A 14144-nucleotide genomic window follows, 5' to 3' on the forward strand; every position below is an offset into this window, starting at 1 on the left:
CAGAGGCCTGTTGCATTGAGTGCCTGATGCTCCCCTTCTTCTTCTGCTAGATAGTGCTAGCCTAGGGGTTTGCTCATATATTATCTTAACAAAATTGCCCTACCTAGTTTCCAACAAAAGTCACTTAATAAATAAGTGAAAAATATCAAAAATAGGGAAAATAGATTTAATGCACTGGAAAATTCTCCTGATGGATTCTGATGGTACTGCTGATGATCATGCTATGTGCAACCAGAGGATATGTATCTAATCTAAGTGTCTAGTAATGCACGGTCTGCGAACAGACTCACAAAAGTGGCAGATCACTTCCTATTCTAGACTGACTTGACTGAACTGAACCCTGGTCATGCTGTAGCTTGTCCACGGACACATAGGGTTGGATGTGTCACGTGACACCGGACGCAAACACATACTGACGTGGTAGTTGTACAGAAACCCGAAATATCCACTAGCAGGCTGACGTGGCAGGCTATATGGATAGGCCCGCTTTTTGCGCTGACAACTGAACGAAAATTTTGTATATAACACTGACTGCTTTTACTACAAATTTTTGAAACAATTTCTTTCGGGAACTATTGCTTTTGAGTTTAAAGCTTTCGGAGCTTTGCTTTTCGCACCCCTTGTAAACCTTTATAAGTGGCCTTAGGGGCTCACTTCTCAGAGCATCTGGACGCAGAGTCTAAGAGTGAGCACCCGCGGGCTCTTTGTACTTTGCACACAGATTAATATAAAAATAAATACCGAAAGGGGCGCCAATCTTAGGGGCCAATACCTCTTGGCATGGATCTAGTCGGGCCGTGTCGTCTTTTGTGAATTGTTTTCTACAATGTATACAATGTCTATTCACCATCAAAACAAGATATATACAGATATGTGTGTGTATGAGAGATTATATTAAAGTTTCTAGCAAGAGAACTATTCTCTGCCATAAGATTTGGGGCAGGATAACCAAAAATTTGATAGCATCAAGAGATTCTAGGGCAAGCACTTAACTGGCGACCATTGTTTAGTGACGACATACGCATGTTCTAGCACTGTTGTTTAAGAATGAAAACCATTCTTGGTTGAAAGTTTTAGTATGGATGATCCTTAACTCTTTTATTCTTCTTTACATCAATGGCACTACCTGACATCCAAATGCTTAAATCAATGACAAGCTGCATGGTGCACTAGTAAGATTGCATTTAAACAAAGAGAAAGAAAGGGGATATGCCAAGTTTTGAAGTGAATCTCTATTGTGTCGCGGTAGAATCTTGACTTGGGGTGTCCAAAGTTTGTTACAATGGTATCAGAGCACAGAAGGATTCTTCTTCTACGGAGGATCCGATCCTTTTTGCAACATGCACAATTTTTGGGAAAGAATCCTCGTGTCCCGAGCCCGGACTTATTAGCGACTCCCACCCTTCATATATCGCGCATCGGGCGCGCTTCCGTCTCCATCGCTCTGTCTAACAGGGCATAAATCCATAAAGAATCCCAGATTACACATGGGTTCTCGTGAAGAATCTAACAAAGATGACACCTCTCAGTGGGAAGGCAAAGAAAAGTTGAAAATCCGGTGCGGGAATTGAAGAAAAGAATGAAGATTTGGGCCAAAAAAAAAATCGACGGACAAGTTTGCCAGAACGGAGTACAAACGTCAACTGCAGATTGACATATGTGTGAACAGATTGATTAAGCACTCTAGGGACCCGAGATTGGCGAAACACCTGAAGAATTACCCGATTGATTGGGAGTAAGAAAGTGGCTGCAAACGCATTGTCTAGACTTATGTGTATCATCAAGAATTGAAATCACTTTCAGAGTTGTATCCAAACGATCCAGACTTCTCCTCCATTTGAAGTAAGTTACAAAACAGAGAGAATGAATATCACTTTTCTATTCGCGATGGTTACCTCTATCACCACCAAGCAATTTGCGTGGCGGAACCATTGAGAAAGAAAATCATGGAAGAAGCACATGCTTCACCTTATGCGGGTCATTGGGGCATTCTTGTAGGACTTGAGCATTAGAAAGGTATTTCTTTTGGCCAAGCCTTACAGCAAACATTGATCGATATGTCCGGGAATGCTTAGTTTGCCAGAAGATAAAGTACGATCAGCATAAGACGCCTGGGTTACTCCAACCTCTCCTTGTGCTTGATCAACCTTGGGAGAGTATTGCCATGGATTTTATTATGGATCTCCTAAAGACTCAAACTAGGAATGATGCCACCTGGACCATTGTGGACAGATTTAGCAAGCAGCTCACTTTATTCCAGTCAAGAAAATTATCAAAGCGGATCATATGGCTAGGCTTTTTCTAGCACAGATCTTTAAGCATCATGGAATGCCCAAGTCTATTGTGAGTGATAGAGATCCTCGCATGACAGGAAACTTTTTGTGTGCCTTGTTTGATAACCTTGGCACGAAGTTGAATTTTTCTTCTGCATATCATCCTCAAACGGATTGGCAAAGTGAGATCGCTAATTCCACAGTATTGGATATGCTGAAATCTTATGTGTCAAAAAGACAGTCTGACCGGGAGAAGTATTTGCCCCTTGTTGAGTACGCATATAACAATACCGTACACTCGTCTACGGGGAAGGCACCTTTTGAGATTCTTTATGGTAAGCCTTTGCTTCCACCGATCCTTGTCACTAAGGATATGATTTTGTAGCAAATGAGTTTGTTTGAGATTTGAACACGACATACGGACAAGTTAAGAGAGCAATTTTGAGCTCTCAGGAAAAACATAAGAAAGCTGTGGACAAGCACAGAAGGAATATGGACTTAACAGTCGGTCAAATAGTCTTACTCAAGTTTGAGAAGGCAAAACTAAAGAAACAAGCAACTCATAAAGGGAAAGTGGTAAAACTTTCTAATCGTTATTATGGGCCGTTTAAGATAATTGACCAAGTGAACGACGTGACATTCCAATTAGGTCTACCATCTAATTGGAAGATCCACAATGCTTTCCATGTTAGTTCACTCCGATGTGGGACTGACTCTAAGTCGGCCTATTGTTGAGGAACCTCCTGAGGTTGAGAAAACGGAAGAAATACTCCAACCAGCGCAGATCGTTCATCATCAGAAGCGGCTACTCAAGTCCGGGAAGATTACACGGAAGTATTTGGTAAAGTTCAAGAATTATTCTACTCTAAATGCTCAATGGATGACCGAGCAAGACTTAGCATCTTATCCCGACATTCTGGAAAGATATGTACAAGCACTATATTTGAGGACAACTACTTAGAAGCCAGAGGGATGTTGCTAAATGGACTATTTTTCCTTTTTTTTTAATAATTTCTTTTTGTTAAAATTAGAATATTTGAATGTGCGCAGTTGAACCGTAAGATTAGAAACTGTAGATCTACGGGGATTATGAAAAGCCATCAGGAACGGACAACTCTGATGTGTCATATGATGGGTGACATTAAGCATCACGAAGGGGTTGTACCGTTAGTTCGGTAGGAGACACCGGGAAAACGGATATTCCTGACGCGTCACGTGATGGTGATGAAAGCATCGAAAAGGGAATATTCCGTTGGTCTGGCAAGAAACCCAAATTGGAAAAAGGAATACGCGTAAAGACGTAAGCACAAGAATAAAGATGAGTTTTGAGAAGCTTTTTCTGAAAAGCAGAATATTTTTAAGTGTTTTCCGGGAAAAGCAAACGTTTTCCCGCGAGGAATCTGTGGTTGCATTGCATCTATGCCTAAAAACTGCATCCGAGGACGCCTGAAATGTGATTGCATAGCATAAATTTTCAACTCGATGAGTTTTATGGAGGTTTGTCCAGGTTCACATTTTTTAAAAAAAGTGACCGACCACCCACTAAATAAGTGGGCAGCCCACTTTTTTAAAAAAAAGTATGAACTAATAAAATAACCAATGCTGGCTACAATCGTACGATCTCTCTCCCCCCCAACGTCATCAAAAACAGCCCGCAACCTCCACCTCCTTCTAGCGCTACATGTTGCCCTATTCCAACCAGCTAGGCACCGGCTACTCTTGCCGGGTGCACGAGCCTATAAAAAGCATCCCACTCGCTCTCTCAATTACACAGAGATCCCAGCGCTAGTAGCAAGGAGAATTACCAGTGGAGAATCTGCAAGTGATCAAGAGGCGCCAATACACGGAGATTGCTTTCGCGTACCCGAAGCAATAGGTATTAATCGTGAATTCGCAATTCGCGTTCTTGTTTCGTGTTTGTGCTTTTGCAAGTACTCCATCACGGAGGAGCAATGAGGCCTCGGCCTATGCTCAGAGATTCAAGGAACGGATCTCTCTCTCTCTCTCTCTCTCTCTCTCTCTCTCTCTCTCTCTCTCTCTCTCTCTCTCTCTCTCTCTCTCTCGTTGATCGACCGAGCGACCAAGCTGGGGAGATCCAAACGCCCACGACTGCGGAGGACTACAGAGCATCGACGAAGGCTGCATCAAAGGATTCGGATCACTTTGGCCCAACATGCACGACACCCGGTCAGACTACTGAACATGGAGGAGATTGATGAGACCCACCAGCGACCGATGTTGGATCTCCTGTGATTTAGCTCTTTCTGAGGATACACCCACATTGTGTTGCATTAGCCCCCCATTCGCTTCACACCCCACTCATATCCTACACAATCCCAGCTAGTTGCTTAATTCACATCTAGCAACGTGGGATTACATAGTATTTTTATTTTTAATTTGTTACTCAGACTTTGTCTCAGATCCACCACATTGTAACTTCGGGTTCATAGGTCACTATAGTCTTTTGAAGACATTAATATAACATTTCATTTGTGTGTGTGTGTATGTTCACGTATCAAAACCAGATCAGTATCAAATCCAGATTGATACAAAAGCCAAAATGTTTATATATCTTCTATGGCAACATAACCAGCATTGCCACCAGGCTTTCAACACCATACCCACCATAGGTAGCATATTTAAGAAAAACACATGATAGGCTACTACTTCAAAGAATGCATAGAGTAAATTCTCAAGTAAAGTGAGAAGGACTGGAGCCCAAAAAAAACCAGTTTATTTAGTATTTTCAAGTCAAAAAGACCAGCAAAAAAAATCAAATGCTTCCTACATTGTGTCCAAGCTTCAATTTAACAACTTACCTTGAAAAAGGCCTTTCTCACAAAACAGGGCCAGAGTTCAACTAATACTAGGAATCCATTTCATCAGTCTAATTATAGGCATATATCACTTTCAAAGAGTAGGACTGTCGGATTTACTTAGCATAGGCTAGGTATCTTTATTCATGAGGCAAGCAAAACATCTCAGATTTTCAAAGTAAAGTCAGTAGGAAAATCTCCAAAGTGTATAGCTACGTATAATTCCAATGTCAACTTATTCCCTCTTTCCTCTTTTAACCAGTACATTTAAATCTACAATAACAAGTTGTTTGTAATGTTGCAAGGGACAATATAAAACCCAATGCAAAAAAAACCCAAATCATAATTGCTTATCTTGTATGCTAAAAAGCAAAAGACAAAAAGAAACCCAAGTCTAAGTGAAGGGAGAAGAGCCCCTCACCTTGATACAGGGGCAAAGCATGGGTATATGTCAACAAGGAGCATATCAACAGTTGATACCCAAAGGGTAAGCCAGGTACTGCCACACCATTCAAGCTCCTAGTCACAGGACCTTCTTTATAGGAGGGCTAGATGATTATACCAAGCGGTGGATGTCACGAAGTCTGTGCCAAGCCACCTGCCATCAAGCTCGATTCTCAGATCGAGACGAGTCGTGAAGCACCATGAGTGAAAGGGGAAGAGTCCCGTCGCGACAAAGTGTATACGCTTTATGCCAGAAGGGAAGAAGACCTAGTTTTTAGCTTCCTTTAAGGGTTAAATAATTTTAGGGATTGCTCCCATTGAGCCTGTGTTAAAAAATTGGTTCACACTACACCATACAAACCAAGATAGCAGTGTAAGTAATAGTTGGTATCAAGGACCCAATTGGAATCACCTTGTGAGGTAATTTATAAGTGTGGTAACAAACATTGAATAAAAAACCTTGTATCGATTTATGCCAGAAGGAGCAATTAAAGATACTCCTTCCACTAAGCAAACCAAGACAGCATAGTACGCCAGCAACAAGGAATTCAACTCTTAGTTTAGTAATTTCAAACTTCAAGGTGGAGAACTTTATGCTAAGAATAGGCTACTAGTTAACTGCCAGTAGTGTGTTGGGTAAAGTATCAGTTATATACCTAGTTTGGGTAGTATTACCAATAGGTTGAGCTAGTGTAACTAGAACTAGCAATCATGGTCAGATGCTATGACCAAGTGTGTGTGTGTGTGTGTGTGTGTGTGTTGGGTGGGGGAGGGGGGGGGGGGGGGGGGGGGGGGGGGGGGGGGGGGGGGGGGGGGGAATGCGCAAGGTGTATATCTATATGCACATATGAATGTAAAGATGTATATATGTGCAATCTCCTTGTTTTTCCATAGACGACTTCTGTGCTTACTTGTCCACTCAACCATCTATTCCTCAACTGTGGGAACACAGCAATTGACACAACGTACAAACCACCTATCAGGAAATCCATTTCAAATATGAGTGCACAAACTTCAAGTCACAAGTTAATCACTTGCTTGCGATTGCGATTTCAATATCAGAAAAAGTGTGTTTCATACATAGTTAAATTGGCTTACCAGGTAACAATCACTGAGAAGAGCTCCCAACAATGGTGTGGCATAGCAAGCAACAATAAAAAGATGGACAACCTCTGTGGCCTGGATTTCGCTTAAACGCACCCTCTCCAGTAAAAAGAGAGCAAGAATAGTCTTCATGCCATAAAACGAGAATCGCTCACAGAATTCATTCCAGACAAGATATTTGACACTTGACGGGAAAAGGCCAATATCACCGAAAACTGATCGTTTTTGACCCCCTTGTTTGTCTTCAATTTCTGTCTCGTGTGAAGACAACAATGGTTTTTCCAGAGTAGCGGTCTCATCTGCACCACCATCTAATTTCACATCCATGTTTGGCAGGATAATCGTACAAACACCTGCATGAAAGGTTATGGCACTCCGTCAGACGGTAGAAACTAACAAACTTGAACCCACCTAACCTAAGTCCAGGCGCTCTCGAAACCTTGCTTTACAAAAATATCACAGAAAGACACCGAAAATCTCCATTTTAGGAGCCCACTTCTCGTCGAACCGTACAATCTGGATCAAGAACAAACCTGCAATTTCAAGCCTAGAGCGCAGTTCGACTTTGTCCCAACAGAGCTCAAACTCGCCTTCATTCACGCCTGCTTTGTAGTCAAGTACTGTGATGGCTTTCACATTGAGATCCTTTTTTGGAACGGTCGTTAGTTCCTCCGACTAAATCCAAAGGCCCAAAAGACAACTAGTGTGCCATGATTACTTTGCAGGGAAGCGTTCAATTCAAGTCACATTCATGAAATAAATCACCATTGAAACTAGTCTTGCTTGGTGGGCTTCACTATAGAACATACAAAACATATCTAGATTGACATCAAGTATCTATGAGAAGAGAAGTTTGTATCTATTTCATACATAGATATGGTGATCGAGATTGAGCATGTACTGGTGAGAAAACAAGAAAATAGATAAAGCATTAATGATCAACTACAACATGAAATGTTCTTTACTGACCTGCAATGTTGTACTGGTGCTTTTCAATTATCCACTCTACAAGCCGATATTTGAGTCGAGCTACAAGAAACGAATGTGAATAGTTAAACATTATGTCATACAATGAAATGTCACAGATTGAAATTGCAAAGTATATAGTGCACGTCATGCAGAAGTGCCATACAAAAGTATGGTGGAGAGCTGGCACTGTGGTCTCTCCAAAAATTATAAGAAACGGAAGCCGGCACCTGCCCCGTAGCGTTTATGTGTTGCGCCAAGCAAACGTATAGTCATGGAGAATTGGATTCGGATAACGAGCCTTGCATTGTAGTGCAACTGGAGTTGCGCTTTTGCAATTGAAACGTTCAGTGTTGTGAATATATGTTCTCCCTTCTAGACACAAAACACGCATTATGATAAGTACATGAGATGTAGCATATTGATTAAGCATAAAGAGAAACATATCAAATTTCATGTTTTATGTAAGGTCTGGTACATAATGAGTTATGAGTGCTTCTCTGTAGATTTTTACTTGCTAAAATTGCACTATCTCCCTCTTCTCGGCCATCAAATTCTTATCCTATCTTATGGTATAGCCAGCTTTCTGTTTGTGGTGCGCTTTCTCCTTGTATGATAGTACGATGTGGGCCTGATTGCAATGCTCTTTTGGCTGGATTGTCACTGAGGGATTCTTTGTATACACCTGATTGCAATGGCCAGTTGAGAGCCAGGCTCTCGAGCGAGTGGCGGGTGGAATTGGTGATGCACTCAACACTTAGTCGTTGTCGGGACAAATGGTACCATTGGATATACGATCGTCGAGAGGCAACTCATTAGCGGTACGCTTGTTGTGATGTGTGCTATAGTGGGTTTGTGGTCCATTCTACGCAGGTGTATGAGGTTGGTAGTTGTCAAGGCATAGCTCTTTTGGAGGTTGAGACACTTTGGTCTTTATCGACGTCGATGTGCTCTTTTGGGGGAGGGGTGAGCTCTTTTGGGGGAGACCCTTCACTACCACCCGACCCTGTGATTTGACATCACTTTTTAGGGCCTTAAGGTCTCCTAACCCTAGGGAGCCAATATCATGGGAATGGCATCTTTTGAGGAGATGGATGCACTACAAGAGGCTATTCATATTAGCGACGCTCAAAAAGAAAATTCCCGGAGTCGCTATAAGCGTCGCTATGAGCGTCGCAAATTTACTTGTAAATTTGCGACGCTCATAGCGACGCCGACTGGGCAAAAAAATAACAGAGAGCGCCCAAAAACTCAGATCTCAGATCTGAGTTTTTCGGCGCCCTCAAGCAAGGAGCAGGTAACGCTCTCCCTCTCTCTCTCTCTCTCTCTCTCTCTCTCTCTTTCTTCTCCACACACACACACACACACACACACACACACGAGGAGAGGAAGGAGAGCCAGGTATGCTCCTTCCCTCTCCTCACTCTCATGTTCCCTTCCCCTCTTTCTCTCTCCCTCTCTCTCTCTCTCTCACACACACACATACACACACACATAGTGTTTTTGAGAGAGAGAGAGAGAGAGTACAAACATAAACAAAAACGCACACACACATACATAAACAAAGAATGCACACACACATTGAGAGAGGAAAAGAGAGAGAGAGCATGCATAAACAAAAAACGCACACATTGAGAGAGGAAAAGAGAGAGAGAACATGCATAAACAAAAAACGCACACATTGAGAGAGGAAAAGAGAGAGAAAACATGCATAAACAAAAAAACGCACCACACATTGAGAGAGAAAGAGAGAGAAACTAATTAACGCCGTAGGAAACTAATTAAAATTAAAAGACCTAAAGATTTAGCCGACGAGGAGTTGAACTCAAGACCTATTATTCAAGAGGGAAATGGCATAACCAATCTATCATACTTGGCATGGGTGATAGAAAGGTTATACCATTTATCTCTTTTTATTGGCACACACGCGCACACACACAAGAAGAAGAGAGTTATAACGTCGTAGGAAACTATCCTAAAAGACGTTAAAGATTAGGTTAGATGTAGACTTACATTAAATTAGATTTAGGTTTATTTAAGTTAAATTAGATTAGATTTAGGTTTATTTTTAAATAGATTTACGTTTATTTACGCTAGATTTAGATTTACGTTATATTAGATTAGATTTAGGTCTTCATAGACTGCGATGCCTGCATGAAGCGGGTGAAGAAAGCCCTCAATGGAATATAGGGTATTGCTGCCTTCACTCATGGTGGGCTCCGTCGATCCAAAAGTACTGGTGAAATGTCTTCAGAAGATAGGGAAGAAGGTGGATCTTCAGGGCGGCAAGAGTCACTACATCCCCGACACAATGACCATCTAGACAACAACCTCTAGTCGTTCAACAGCAACTTCAAAGTTAGTAACAAGAGCAAGAACGGTCTAAAGGGCCAATTGCTGTGGTCAGATGTGGATGGAGATGAGGCAGAGTCACCGCCGGAAGTTAACTCTCACATCTTTAGTGATGAGAATGCCAACTCTTGCCGAGTTATGTGAAAAATTATGTGTTAAATCAGTTTTAAGGTTCTTATAATCCCTATTAGTTTAGTTCTTTGTTTTTAATATAACATAATTTACGTTAGATTTAGATTTATGTTATATTAGATTAGACTTAGGTTTATTTAGGTTTATTTAGGTTTACCCACACACACACACACACACACACAAGAAGAAGAGAGTTTTAACGTCGTAGGAAACTATCCCAAAAGACGTTAAAGATTAGGTTAGATGTAGACTTACGTTAAATTAGATTTAGGTTTATTTTTAGTTAGATTTACGTTTATTTAGATTTACGCTTATTTACGTTAGATTGAGTCCACGCAAGAATTACTTACGGTTTAGGGTTTAGAGTTAGACGAACAGTGAAAAGATCTACTGTGAAAAGATGTTAAGATGCTGTGAAGTGCTACAGCTAGAGAAGAGGCAAAGGGGTTTTGTCCACTACATGCAGTATCATGTAGACGTGGGTCTGTAGATTTCTTGTACCCACAAATATAGGTATTGACCAATAAAGACGAGATTATAACCCGATGGTTCTGATCTCCGTGCACCTCTAGACCGAGGTGTGCGGGGATTGGACATGACTAGAGAATGTGAGGTAAAGAGAGAGAGAGAGAGAGAGAGAGAGAGAGAGAGAGAGAGAGAGAGAGATAAGATGAAGAATGCCAATAGAATATTAAATTTGTTGTCCAGGTTATAAGATTTTTATCCTCATTATGAGTAGTGACAAGGATGTGGGACCGTCCAACCGAAACACCTATCTCTCAACGAGGGTCTTATGTCCTTGTAATCAATGCAAGCATGCTGTGCGACGGACAAGACGTGTTTCTTTGCAGCACGTTCGCGAATTTGGCGAGTTCGATCCATCTATTATAGATCGAGTTGTTGCCAATTATAACTCGTCGGACTCTGACGCTGGCCAACAAGCAGCAATCTTGCAACCCAATAGACGTGTTCGCAGGCGCTTTGGTCAAGCAGCATATGTGAGGCCACAAGATGTAGCCTCTGACAGCTCGGGGGATGATCATGCAGAGCACATTCCCAACGAGGCAATGTTTGAGCCCGAGATTGATGAAATGATCGAGACGATCATGGATTCAGAAAGGCTTATCTATGATGATATGAAAAGTGAAGCCGATATGCCATTGTATAATGGAGCACGTATGTCTAGATTGAAAGCACTCCTGGTTCTTCTCAACATGCAGGCAAAGTTTGGATGGAGTGACACTAGCGTCACAGCGCTTTTCAGGTGATCTATTACAATTAGTTTACTTTAATAAAACTCTAAATGTATAATGATCTGATAGATTTTTACACGACTGTATCGTATTTTTATGTTGTGTAGATTGCTTAAAGAGCACATACTACCAGCTGACAATGTGATGCCAGATTCCTGAGATGAAGCAAGAAAGATTTTGCGAAACTTGGGGATGGATTACAATTCTATCCACGCTTGTCCTAATGACTGCATTCTTTTTAGAGGGGAATACATAGACATGGAGAAGTGTCCGAAATGTGATTCCGAAAGATATCGAGTAGATCTCCACGGGACAAAAATTCCACAAAAGGTTTGCGACATTTTCCTCTGCTTCCTCGCATCAAGCATTTCTTCGAATGTAAGTCCATGGCCGCCCTAGCATCATGGCATGAGGAGAATAAATCTTCGGATGGTGTGCTACGAATTCCTGCAGATTGCGCAGCCTGGAAACATATAGATGGAACATGGTCGGATTTTGCCAGGGAAGCTCGAAATTTGCGCTTAGGCCTGGCTATGGATGGATTCTACTAAGAAATGGACTGACCTAAGAGACACTTTCGTACTACCCGAGCATTGTGAACAAGTAAGTATGTAAATAGTTAACATCCCCCTTTTACAAGTTATGTGCTTGAAAGCTCTCATGTAAGTTATGTGGCTCTGGCAAGTAATATTTCATCCTACAAAGTCTACATCAAACTGGTGGTACGTCATAGAGGTAGCCCCTCGTAGTGCAAGGACGTATGAAGGCTACCATGTGCCAATCACAACGGCATCAATGGAGGAGATCAGAGAAGATGCTCAATCAGAAGCCGCTGCGGTGGTGCCAGACGAGCATCAAGATGCTACTACTCTATATGGGGTGCATGCAGAGGAGCTACAAAATGAAACAGAGGATATGTGTTTAAACGGAGAGCTCTATATAGATATAGGAAGTTATGCTGAGTTATGCGAGGATGAGAGAGAGATCTCTTAAAGCCACAAATATTGTATTTGAACAATTTTGCTCCGTGTTGTAAAAGCCCTGGCTCTCTAAGTACCTTCCATGGTGTATAACGCTCTTTTCTACTCGCGCTCACATCTTTTGATTGAAAATTCTGAGTTTTCGACTTGCCTCTTCTAGCACTCAATTCATTGCGTCATTGTATTTATATGCGTCATTACGTCATTGTATTTAATGGTCTTTGCGTCATTGTCTACTATATTCATTCAATATTAAGTTTAAATATTCGTGTGTTTAATGCAGGTATGGATGATGAGGAGTTTCTTTCTTCTTTGTCACCGCAGCAGAGACAGTGGTACGTGGAGCATCATCGCTCTAGTGCATCATCGCGCGTTCCTACTCCATCCGCATCTCCCTCTCTTTCGGAGCATTCGGCGCGCTCCGAAGCTTCGGCGTCAACGAGACGAGCTTCACACTCGTCTAGACACCGGCGCTCTAGTGGTGGCGGTGGCGGTTGTTGTGGGGATTCCGCCACCGATGCCTCCACACCGCCTCGTGTTCGACGAGGCTCTTTACCCTCCCCTTCTTTGCCCGCCCCCACACCAGCCACAATATCGCCATCTACGCCAGGTTTTGCATGGCTGACTGTTCCTAGCAGCTACACACCTCTACCTACTCCGCCAGGAGCCACCCCACTCGACACTCCTCGCTTCGGGGCCCAGACGCCGGTGGAGACACCTGACATCCGTACCCCCATCGACACGCCGCTAGAGACCCCAGCCGGGACACCCAGGTTCACGCGTCACCGGCCAGAGGGCTTGCCTTACTCCGTCGACTTCAGCGGCGGCATCATCATGGATGATGACGGCAAGAAGGTGATCTCGCGCATGCGTGGTCTTTGCTCTCAGCTGTTTAGACACTACATACTAAACAAATGGAGTGAAGTACCAAGTGATTTAAAAAACAGAGTCATCAGCATACTTCATGATGAGTTTCCCGTTCCAACACGGGATCAGCGCTTCAATGAAGACCTGATGAAGATTCGAATGCGCGAATACTGCAAACACAAGCGCTCCGAAGTGCAAAAAGCAATCAAGCATGGGTGGAACAGGCCAGATTGGCTGGCCAAAGAAGATTGGAAGAATGTGAAGAAAGCAGCGCGCGAGAATCCCGACAAGTGGAAGCAACAAAAGGATGCAGCCAGAGCACGAGTAGAGGCAGGGAGCTCGCACCACTTGGGGAGCGGTGGATGGGCATGATTTGAGGCCGATTTTGTAAGTGTTTTCGCATTGCTCTTTATGTTCGATAGTTTAGGGTTTATGAGTTTTTTAATTCTAACATAATGAAATCTTTGTATGTTTTGACAGTGGTCGATGACAGGACGTGATCCCACACCGTACGAGCGCGAGTACGCAGGTAGGAAGGGCTTAAACGCCCTGATGGACATTCTCAGTTCTCGCAGCGGCATGGTTAGTATTAGGGTTTACTCTTTTCTATTTTTTGTATTGTTTTATAAATGTCGTTATATGTTTATACTTACTGAAAGCTGTCTTATTGTCTTTTTTTGCAGAATCCGACAGATACGCCGCTTGGACGCGATGAGACGTCTGACTAGACGACGTCAGTTTAGCCGTAGCTAGATAGCATTAGTTTAGGGTTTCTCATAGCTTATGTATCATGAGACGGATTTTATACGTCTTTTTGAACCATGTATATTATTACATTTGTCACCGCAGTTCATTTTGCCAATCAATTCTTTATGCCTATGATGTTGTACAATTGTCATTATTACATTTGCCAATCAATTCATTTTGCCTATGATGTGTACAATTGTCAATTTTACG

The 14144-nt window shown here is 42.4% G+C and overlaps 1 protein-coding gene across 1 annotated transcript in view; it reads right to left on the reverse strand.

Moving 5' to 3' along the window:
• Positions 1-7328, reverse strand: part of LOC147423961 (uncharacterized) — a 46208-nt gene extending 38880 nt beyond the window's left edge. Inside the window, exons 1-2 of the mRNA XM_086501702.1 lie at positions 7171-7328; positions 6632-6990 (exon numbers count right to left, since the gene is read on the reverse strand). Coding sequence (XP_086357828.1) covers positions 6632-6964 — 333 coding nt within the window. The 5' untranslated portion in view covers positions 6965-6990; positions 7171-7328. The remainder of the gene's footprint in view (positions 1-6631; positions 6991-7170) is intronic.
• Positions 7329-14144: the final 6816 nt, after the last annotated feature.

Source organism: Adiantum capillus-veneris, chromosome 26 (genome assembly GCF_014529385.1).
Source record: "Adiantum capillus-veneris isolate H3 chromosome 26, ASM1452938v2, whole genome shotgun sequence".
Lineage (NCBI taxonomy): Eukaryota > Viridiplantae > Streptophyta > Polypodiopsida > Polypodiales > Pteridaceae > Adiantum > Adiantum capillus-veneris.